We start from the raw sequence: 10,235 nt of genomic DNA, 5'->3' as shown, positions 1-10,235 counted from the left end.
ACATTGTCGGACAGATGCCAGTGTTGTAGCTGTACTGGAACAGCTTGGCTAGTTCTGGACCATAAGTCTTCAGCACGATAGCCGGGATGTTGCCGGGGCCCATAGCCTTTGCTGTATCCAGTGTGCTCAGTCGTTTCTTGATATCATGGGAGTGAATTGAATTGGCTGAAGACTGGCTTCTGTGATGGTGGGGACCTCAGGAGGAGGCCAGTATGGATCATCCACTTGGCAATTCTGGCTGAAGATGTTTGCAAACACTTCAGCCTTGTCTTTTGCACTCACGTGCTGGGCTCCACCATCATTGAGGATGGGGATATTCATGGAGCCTCCTCCTCCCGTTAGTAGTTTAATGGTCCACCAGCATTCACGCCCGGATGTGGCAGGACTGCAGAGCTTTGATCTGATCCGTTGATTGTGGGATCGCTTAGCTCTGTCTATAGCATGCTACATCCATTGTTTATGTGTGCAGTCCTGTGTTGCAGCTTCCCCAGGTCGGCACCTCATTTTTAGGTATGCCTGGTGCTGCTCCTGGCATGCTCTTCTACACTCCTTATTGAGCCAGGGTTGGTCCCCTGGCTGCTCTTTTGGTGCAATCACGAAACCAAAAAACTGTAACTTAACAAATTTAATTAAAATTTGGTTTCTGGGGGTGATGATACACTCCAGTCTCTGCGGTGCCCACCGGTCGCGGAAGGCCTTGAGCGTGCTGGCGGATACCGCGTGCTCCATCGCCAGGGCCACCCAGGCGCGAACATGGCTGCGGAAGAGAGGCAGGCATTCGGGCTGAACGACCCCCTCGACTGCCCGCTGCCTGGACCAGTTGATGGCCACTTTGGCCAGGCCCAGGAGCAGTCCTACGAGGAGGTCCCCCGACCTGCCCGCTCAGGCTTGATGGTAATGGTAGAGTGAGGGATATGTCGGGCCATGAGGTTACAGATTGTGGTGGAATACAATTCTGCTGCTGCTGATGGCCCACAGCGCCTCATGGATGCCCAGTTTTGAGCTGCTAGATCTGTTCTGAATCTATCCCATTTAGCACGGTGATAGTGCCACGCAAGAAGTGTGAGGTAATGCATTTGGGGAGGGCTAACAAGGAAAGGGAATACACATTAAATGGTAGGACACTGAGTAGTGTAGAGGAACAAAGGGACCTTGGAATGCATGTCCACAGATCCCTGAAGGTAGTAGGCCAAGTAGATAAGGTGGTTAAGAAGGTATACGGAATGCTTGCCTTTATTAGCCGTGGCATAGAATACAAGAGCAGGGGGGGTTATGCTTCAATTGTATAAAACACTAGTTAGGCCTCAGCTAGAGTACTGCGTGCAGTTCTGGTCACCACATTACAGGAAAGATGTGATTGCACTAGAGAGGGTACAGAGGAGATTTACAAGGATGTTGCTGGGAGTAGAGAATCTTAGCTATGAGGGAAGACTGGATAGGCTGGGTCTGTTTTCCTTGGAACAGAGGAGGCTGAGGGGAGACCTTATTGAGGTGTAAAGAATTATGAGGGGCATAAAGTGGATCGAAAGGACCTATTTCCCTTAGCAGAGGAGTCAAAAACCAGGAGGCACAGATTTAAAGTAATTGTTGGAAGGTTTAGAGGGGATTTGAGGGAAAATTTCTTCACCCAGAGGGTTGTGGGGGTCTGGAACTCACTGCCTGAAAGGGTGGTAGAGGCAGGAACCCTAACCACATTTAAAAAGTACTTGGATGTGCACTTGGGATGCTGTAACCTGCAGGGCTACAGACCAAGAGCTGGGAAGTGGGATTAGGCTGGATAGCTCTTTGTTGGCCGGCGCGGACATGATGGGCCGAAATGGCCTCCTTCCGTGCTGTAACTTTCTACGATTCTACAACAGCTGAGGGAGCGCGTCCTCTATGTGAAGACGGGATTTCGTCTCCACAATGACTGTGCGGTGGTCACTGCTACCAATGCTGTCATGGACAGATGCATCTGCGACAGGTAGGTTGGTGAGGACGAGGTCAAGTAGGTTTTTCCCTCGTGTTGGTTCCCTCATCACCTGTCGCAGGCCCAGACTGGCAGTTATGTCCTTCAAGACTTGGCCAGCTTGGACAGTATTGGTGCTACCGAGCCACTCTTGGTGATGGACATTGAAGTCCCCCACCCAGAGTACATTCTGTGCCCTTGCTACTCTCAGTGCTTCTTCCAAGTGGTGTTCAACATGGAGGAGTACTGATTCATCAGCTGAGAGAGGGCAGTAGGTGGTAATGAGCAGGAGGTTTCCTTGCCCATGTTTGACCAGAGTCAATGTTGAGGATTCCCAGGGGAGGGGGACATTGATAAAACCTTGAGTCACACCTAGTGCAGTGTGGGAGTGAGGGCGGCGCGTTGCAGTGTGGGAGTGAGGGCGGCGCGTTGCAGTGTGGGAGTGAGGGCGGTGCGGCCTGGGAGTCAGGGCCATCATGGTGAAGCTGACGGCGGAGTTGGTCGAGTTGGCGGCTCAATACACTAACGCGGTGCGCGACCGGGAGCTCGACTTGCGTGGTGAGTGAGAGCCGGCGAACGGCGGGATCCGGCCCGATCACCGGCCTGGGCTCCTCCTCGGGAGGAGTCGCCCGTCAAATAATAGTGCGCAGGCCGTGGACAGGCCCCGGGGGAAACCCGGTAAACTTCCCCCCGGCCCCGCTGTCTGCCCCCCCCCCCACCCCCGCTGTCTGCCCCCCGGGGGCCCCGCTCTCTGCCCCCCCCACCCGGCCCCGGTCTCTGCCCCCCCCCCCCCCCGGCCCCGGTCTCTGCCCCCCCCCCCCCGGGGCCTGCTCTCTGCCCCCCCCCCCCCCGGGGCCCCGCTCTCTGCCCCCCCCCCCGGGGCCCTGCTCTCTGCCCCCCCCCCCCCGGGGCCCGCTCTCTCTGCCCCCCCCCCGGGGCCCCGCTCTCTGCCCCCCCCCCCCCCCGGGGCCCCGCTCTCTGCCCCCCCCCCCCCGGGGCCCCGCTCTCTGCCTCCCCCCCCCGGCCCCGCTCTCTGCCCCCCCGGGGCCCCGCTCTCTGCCTTCACCCCCCCCCCCCCCGCTCTCTGCCTTCCCCCCCCCCCCCCCCCCCCCCCGGCCCCGCTCTCTGCCTCTCCCCCCCCCCCGGGGCCCCGCTCTCTGCTTCCCCCCCCCCCCCCCCCCCGCTCTCTGCCTTCCCCCCCCGGCCCCGCTCTCTGCCTTCCCCCCCCGGCCCCGCTCTCTGCCTTCCCCCCCGCCCCGCTCTCTGCCTTCCCCCCCCGGCCCCGCTCTCTGCCTTCCCCCCCCGGCCCCGCTCTCTGCCTTCCCCCCCCCCCCCGCTCTCTGCCTTCCCCCCCCCCCTCCCCCCCCCGCTCTCTGCCTTCCCCCCCCCCCCCCCCCGCTCTCTGCCTTCCCCACCCCCGCCCCGCTCTCTGCCTTCCCCCCCCCCCCGCTCTCTGCCTCCCCCCCCCCCCCCCGCTCTCTGCCTTCCCCCCCCCCCCCCGCTCTCTGCCTTCCCCCCCCCCCCCCGCTCTCTGCCTTCCCCCCCCCCCCCCCGCTCTCTGCTTCCCCCCCCCCCCCCGCTCTCTGCCGTCCCCCCCCCCCCCCGCTCTCTTCCTTCCCCCCCCGGCCCCGCTCTCTGCCTTCCCCCCCCGGCCCGCTCTCTGCCTTCCCCCCCCCCCCCCCGCTCTCTGCCTCCCCCCCCCCCCCCCCGCTCTCTGCCTTCCCCCCCCCCCCCCGCTCTCTGGCCTCCCCCCCCCCCCCCCGCTCTCTGCCTTCCCCCCCCCCCCCTCTCACTGCCTTCCCCCCCCCCCCCCGCTCTCTGCCTTCCCCCCCCCCCCCCCCGCTCTCTGCCTTCCCCCCCCCCCCCCCCGCTCTCTGCCTCCCCCCCCCCCCCCCGCCTCTCCTCCCCACCCCCCCCCCCGCTCTCTGCCTCCCCCCCCCCCCGATCTCTGCCTCCCCCCCCCCCCGCTCTCTGCCCCCCCCCCCCCCCCGCTCTCTGCCTTCCCCCCCCCCCCCCCCGCTCTCTGCTTCCCCCCCCCCCCCCCGCTCTCTGCCTCCCCCCCCCCCCCCCCGCTCTCTGCCTTCCCCCCCCCCCCCCGCTCTCTGCCTTCCCCCCCCCCGCTCTCTGCCTTCCCCCCCCCCGCTCTCTGCCTTCCCCCCCCCCCCGCTCTCTGCCTTCCCCCCCCCCCCCCCGCTCTCTGCCTTCCCCCCCCCCCGCTCTCTGCCTTCCCCCCCCCCCGCTCTCTGCCTTCCCCCCCCCCCGCTCTCTGCCTTCCCCCCCCCCCGCTCTCTGCCTTCCCCCCCCCCCCGCTCTCTGCCTTCCCCCCCCCCCCGCTCTCTGCCTTCCCCCCCCCCCGCTCTCTGCCTTCCCCCCCCCCGCTCTCTGCCTTCCCCCCCCCCCCGCTCTCTGCCTTCCCCCCCCCCCCTCTCTTGCCTTCCCCCCCCCCCCGCTCTCTGCCTTCCCCCCCCCCGCTCTCTGCCTTCCCCCCCCCCCCGCTCTCTGCTTCCCCCCCCCCCCGCTCTCTGCCTTCCCCCCCCACCCCCCCCCGCACTCTGCCGACTTCCCCCCCCCCCCGCTCTCTGCCTTCCCCCCCCCCCCGCTCCTGCCTTCCCCCCCCCCCGCTCTCTGCCTTCCCCCCCCCCCCCGCTCTCTGCCTTCCCCCCCCCCCCGCTCTCTGCCTTCCCCCCCCCCCCCCGCTCTCTGCCTTCCCCCCCCCCCCCCGCTCTCTGCCTTCCCCCCCCCCCCCCCCCGCTCTCTGCCTTCCCCCCCCCCCCCCCGCTCTCTGCCTTCCCCCCCCCCCCCCCCCCGCTCTCTGCCTTCCCCCCCCCCCCCCCCGCTCTCTGCCTCCCCCCCCCCCCCCCCCCGCTCTCTGCCTTCCCCCCCCCCCCCCCCCGCTCTCTGCCCTTCCCCTCCCCCCGCTCTCTGCCTTCCCCTCCCCCCCGCTCTCTTCCTCCCCTCCCCCCGCTCTCTGCCTTCCCCCCCCCCCCCCCGCTCTCTGCCTTCCCCCCCCCCCCCGCTCTCTGCCTTCCCCCCCCCCCCGCTCTCTGCCATCCCCCCCCACCGCCTCTCTGCTCCCCCCCCCCCCCCGCTCTCTGCCTTCCCCCCCCCCGCTCTCTGCCTTCCCCCCCCCCGCTCTCTGCCTTCCCCCCCCCGCTCTCTGCCTTCCCCCCCCCGCTCTCTGCCTTCCCCTCCCCTCCCCGCTCTCTGCCTTCCCCTCCCCTCCCCCCCCGCTCTCTGCCTTCCCCTCCCCCTCCCCTCCCCCCCGCTCTCCTGCCTTCCCCTCCCCCCCCCCCGCTCTCTGCCTTCCCCTCCCCCCCCCCGCTCTCTGCCTTCCCCTCCCCCCCCCCGCTCTCTGCCTTCCCCTCCCCCCCCCCCGCTCTCTGCCTTCCCCTCCCCCCCCCCCCGCTCTCTGCCTTCCCCTCCCCCCCCCGCTCTCTGCCTTCCCCTCCCCCCCCGCTCTCTCTGCCTTCCCCTCCCCCCCCCCGCTCTCTGCCTTCCCCTCCCCCCCCCCCCGCTCTCTGCCTTCCCCTCCCCCCCCCGCTCTCTGCCTTCCCCTCCCCCCCCCGCTCTCTGCCTTCCCCTCCCCCCCCCCGCTCTCTGCCTTCCCCTCCCCCCCCCCGCTCTCTGCCTTCCCCTCCCCCCCCCACCGCTCTCTGCCTTCCCCTTCCCCCCCCCCGCTCTCTGCCTTCCCCTCCCCCCCCCCGCTCTCTGCCTTCCCCTCCCCCCCCCCGCTCTCTGCCTTCCCCTCCCCCCCCCCGCTCTCTGCCTTCCCCCCCCCCGCTCTCTGCCTTCCCCTCCCCCCTCTCTGCCTTCCCCTCCCCCCCTCTCTGCCTTCCCCTCCCCCCTCTCTGCCTTCCCCTCCCCCCCCTCTCTGCCTTCCCCTCCCCCCCTCTCTGCCTTCCCCTCCCCCCCTCTCTGCCTTCCCCTCCCCCCCTCTCTGCCTTCCCCTCCCCCCCTCTCTGCCTTCCCCTCCCCCCCCCGCTCTCTGCTTTCCCTCCCCCCCCGCTCTCTGCCTTCCCCTCCCCCCCCCCGCTCTCTGCCTTCCCTCCCCCCCCGCTCTCTGCTTCCCCTCCCCCCCCCGCTCTCTGCCTTCCCCTCCTTCCCCTCCCCCCCCGCTCTCTGCCTTCCCTCCCCCCGCTCTCTGCCTTCCCCTCCCCCCGCTCTCTGCCTTCCCCTCCCCCCGCTCTCTGCCTCCCCTCCCCCGCTCTCTGCCTTCCCCTCCCCCCGCTCTCTGCCTTCCCCTCCCCCCGCTCTCTGCCTTCCCTCCCCCCGCTCTCTGCCTTCCCCTCCCCCCCCCCCCCGCTCTCTGCCTTCCCCTCCCCCCCCCCCCCGCTCTCTGCCTTCCCCTCCCCCCCTGCCTTCCCCTCCCCCCCCCGCTCTCTGCCTTCCCTCCCGCCCCCCGCTCTCTGCCTTCCCCTCCCCGCCCCCCGCTCTCTGCCTTCCCTCCCCCCCCCGCTCTCTGCCTTCCCCTCCCCCCCCCGCTCTCTGCCTTCCGCTCCCCCCCCCCCGCTCTCTGCCTTCCCCTCCCCCCCCCCCGCTCTCTGCCTTCCCCTCCCCCCCCCCGCTCTCTGCCTTCCCCTCCCCCCCGCTCTCTGCTTCCCCTCCCCCCCCGCTCTCTGCCTTCCCCTCCCCCCCCCGCTCTCTGCCTTCCCCTCCCCCCCCCCCGCTCTCTGCTTCCCCTCCCCCCCCCCGCTCTCTGCCTTCCCCTCCCCCCCCCGCTCTCTGCCTTCCCCTCCCCCCCCCCGCTCTCTGCCTTCCCCTCCCCCCCCCCGCTCTCTGCCTTCCCCTCCCCCCCCCGCTCTCTGCTTCCCCTCCCCCCCCCCCCCCCCGCTCTCTGCCTTCCCCCCCCCCCCCCCCGCTCTCTGCCTCCCCCCCCCCCCCCCGCTCTCTGCCTTCCCCCCCCCCCCCGCTCTCTGCCTTCCCCCCCCCCCCCCCCCCCCCGCTCTCTGCCTTCCCCCCCCCCCCCCCGGCTAGGCTGACACTCCAGCCCTGAGGGAATGCTGCACTGTCAGAGGTGCCGTCTTTCAGATGATACATTAAACCGAGGCCCCATCTGCCCCCTCGGGTGGATGTAATAGATCCCATGGCACTGTTTCAAAGAAGAGCAGGGGAATTCTCCCGTGTCCTGGGGCCAATATTTATCCCTCAACCAACATCACTAAAACAGATTAGCTGGTCATTATCACATTGCTGTTTGTGGGAGCTTGCTGTGCACAAGTTGGCTGCCTCGTTTCCCACATTACAACAGTGACTGCACTTCAAAAATATTTCAGCGCCTGTAAAACGCTTTGAGACGTCCGGTGGTTGTGAAAGGTGCTATACAAATATAAGTCTGTCTTATTTTGCAGGGTACAAGATCCCGGTGCTGGAGAATCTGGGGGCCACTCTGGATCAGTTTGACTCCATTGATTTCTCGGACAATGAGATCCGGAAGTTGGACGGCTTCCCGCTGCTGCGGAGACTGAAGAGCCTCCTGCTGAACAACAACCGCATCTGGTGAGTCCCGGGGCCGCGAGTCCCTCACCCACTGGCACAACATGTACAGCAACCTGCTGCTGGACATTGGAAATAAAAATAAAACACTCAACTGGAGGAGGGCTAATTTCAGTGAGTTGAAAGGGGATCTGGCCCAGGTGGATTGGAATCAAAGATTAGCAGGTAAAGCAGTAAATGAACAATGGGAGGCCTTCAGAGGAGATAGTTCGGGTACAAATGAAGGGGGAAGAGCATCTAAAGCTGGAGCTCCCTAGGTTACTAAAGGCATAGAGATTAAAATGAAACAAAAAGCAGCTTTATGATAAATGTCAGATTCTTAATTCAGTAGCGAACCAAGCTGAATACAAAAAGAGCAGCGAGCAATCGAATCAACGGAAGAAGAACGGCAGAGAGTGCGAGTTCTCTTTGGAGCAGAGAAGGCGAAGGAGAAATTTAAGAGGTGTTCATTATGAAAGGTTTTTTAGAGAGTAAAGAGGGAGAAACTGTTTCCATTAGCTGGAGGGTCGGAAACCAGAGGACACAGATTTAAAGTGATTGGCAAAACAACCAGAGGGGAGATGAGAACTTTTTACAAGTTGTTTTCTGGAATGTGCTGCCTGAAAGCAGATTCAATGGAAACTTTCAAAAGGGAATTGGATAAATACTTGAAGGGAAAAATCTGCAGGGCTCTGGGGAAAGAGCGGGGGGAGTGAGACTAATTGGAGAGCTCTTTCAAAGAGCCGGCACAGGCACGATGGGCTCGACGGCCACCTCCTGTGCTGTGATTCGAAGCGCTCAGCAGGTCGAGCAGTGTCCGTGTTTCCAGCAGTTTCTGTTTTTATTTCTGATTCACTGACTGATTTGGTTAGAAGTTTATATTTTCATGTTATTAGACTGAACCCACCTGCGACACGTGGTGATTTACAGGCACTTTATCTGATTTTTGGCCAGTGTTGAATGAAGATTTGTACTGGGTATTTCCCCATGGGAAATTATGTTGTTCGCCCGGCGTCGCGGTGGGCCCGGCGTCCCGCTCGCCCGGCGTCCCGCTCGCCCGGCGCCGCGCGGGGCCCGGCGTCCCGCTCGCCGCGGCGGGCCCGGGTTTCCCCTCACTCGGAGCTGTAATATGCACAATTCCTAGGTCTTATTTACTTTTTAAACTGGCAGCTTCCTTTAATCAGAAAAAGAATGATTATGGATGGTTAGTGTGAAGCTCTCTTCTCTTCGCCCCTCCCCAGGACATGGCTGTTGCATTTTTGATTCAACAAAAAGTTCCGACAAGGCATTGTGTTAAACTGAGTGACCCGAACATGGGATGTTCGTCCCCTGTTTCTCCAAACCTCTTGTTACTGGGGTGGAATGTCAGTGGCTCGCTGGGGTGTGTGAACAGTGCGTACAGGGCTTGAGGAGTGGAGCTGGGCAAGTTCTATCTAGTGCTAGAAGTGTGTAGCTGCAGTAAGAAAGTCATACACCAGTGATACCCAAGTAAGCAGTGCGTATGATACATCGCAGTATAATATTTGATGTGTCTGCTGGCTGGAACTAGTTATAGGAAAAGGAGAAGTGACTTTAAAAATCCAGCACTGCTTTAGGATATGTAAACTATACCAAGTGTTGGCAGAGAGGTTTTTTTTAAGAAGGTGTGGCTATCTCATTTTTGCGAAGTTGAACCATATGTAAAATCAATCTCTGTTTCAGTCGGATCGGTGAGGGTCTTGAGCAGGCGTTGCCCAACCTGCGGGAGTTAGTGCTCACCAACAACAACCTGCAGGAGCTGGTAAGTTGCACTTATTTCTGAAATGTGGATAATATTAGCACCGTCAGCAATTGGCAGCAAAACTCAACCTCTCCTGTGCTCAGTGTCTGCCTCATCCTTCACAATCGCTGTTCCGTGCGGCACTTGAAAACTAGTTGAATCTGATTGTAGGGGTTTCTACTGCTGGTCTTTCAGCCGCAGCTCTGAGTCAAGGTTATGGGTTCAAGAACAAACTAAACACTAGTGAGACACCATGGGTGAATAAAGGCATCGGAGAAAAATTGGGGTAAGGAAAGAGACATACACTAAGTACATGGACAGCAGGGGATGAGCATGACGAGGGAGAATATGAAGAGACTAGGAGAGAAGTCAATAAAACAATTGGGAAGGCAAAGAGGAACTATGAAATTAAATTATCAAGGGACATAAAACAAAATAGTAAAATATTCTAGAAGTACATAAATTTAAAAAAAGGAAAGTCGGGATGGGAATAGGGCCACGAAGGGACGGCCAAGATAAAATCACAGGGAACGATAGAGATGGCAAAAATTGTAAATGATTTTGCTTCAGTATTTGCCAAGGAGACGGATCAGGTGGACATGACATCGAAAGATGAGATTACAAATGATATAACTGCATTTAAAATAAAAAGAATATTAAATAAACTAATCAAATTCAAGGGAATAAAACCCCTGGTCTGGATGCATTACATCCACATTTTAAAAGAATCTAGGGAAGAGACAGCAGAGGCACTATTACACATATTTAATCATTTGTTAGAAAAAGGTGTAGTGCCAGAGGACTGGCAGATAACTAACGTTATACCTATATTTAAGAAGGGAGATTGAACATGTCTGGGGTATTATAGACCAGTCAGCTTAACATCGGTGGTAGGAAAAATAATGAAATCCCTACTAAAGGAGAAAATTGAAATACACCTAGAAAACAAAAATATAATAATGAATAGAAAATTGAAATACACCTAGAAAACAAAAATATAATAATGAATAGTCAGCGTGGATTTCAGAAATGCTTGACCAACCTCATTGAATTCTT

The 10,235-nt window shown here is 61.3% G+C and overlaps 1 protein-coding gene across 1 annotated transcript in view; it reads left to right on the top strand.

The window, feature by feature from the left end:
- The first annotated feature begins 2,346 nt into the window (after positions 1-2,346).
- The window catches only part of snrpa1 (small nuclear ribonucleoprotein polypeptide A'), a 41,649-nt gene continuing 33,760 nt past the window's right edge, over positions 2,347-10,235 (top strand). The window contains exons 1-3 of the mRNA XM_085968934.1: positions 2,347-2,506; positions 7,297-7,444; positions 9,122-9,200. Of these exons, the coding sequence (XP_085825060.1) occupies positions 2,425-2,506; positions 7,297-7,444; positions 9,122-9,200 (309 nt within the window). The 5' untranslated portion in view covers positions 2,347-2,424. The remainder of the gene's footprint in view (positions 2,507-7,296; positions 7,445-9,121; positions 9,201-10,235) is intronic.

Source organism: Somniosus microcephalus, chromosome 27, assembly GCF_052327205.1.
Source record: "Somniosus microcephalus isolate GS21.2 chromosome 27, FLI_Smic_1.0, whole genome shotgun sequence".
Classification (NCBI taxonomy): Eukaryota; Metazoa; Chordata; class Chondrichthyes; order Squaliformes; family Somniosidae; genus Somniosus; species Somniosus microcephalus.
This window is presented reverse-complemented; position numbering and strand designations above follow the sequence as displayed.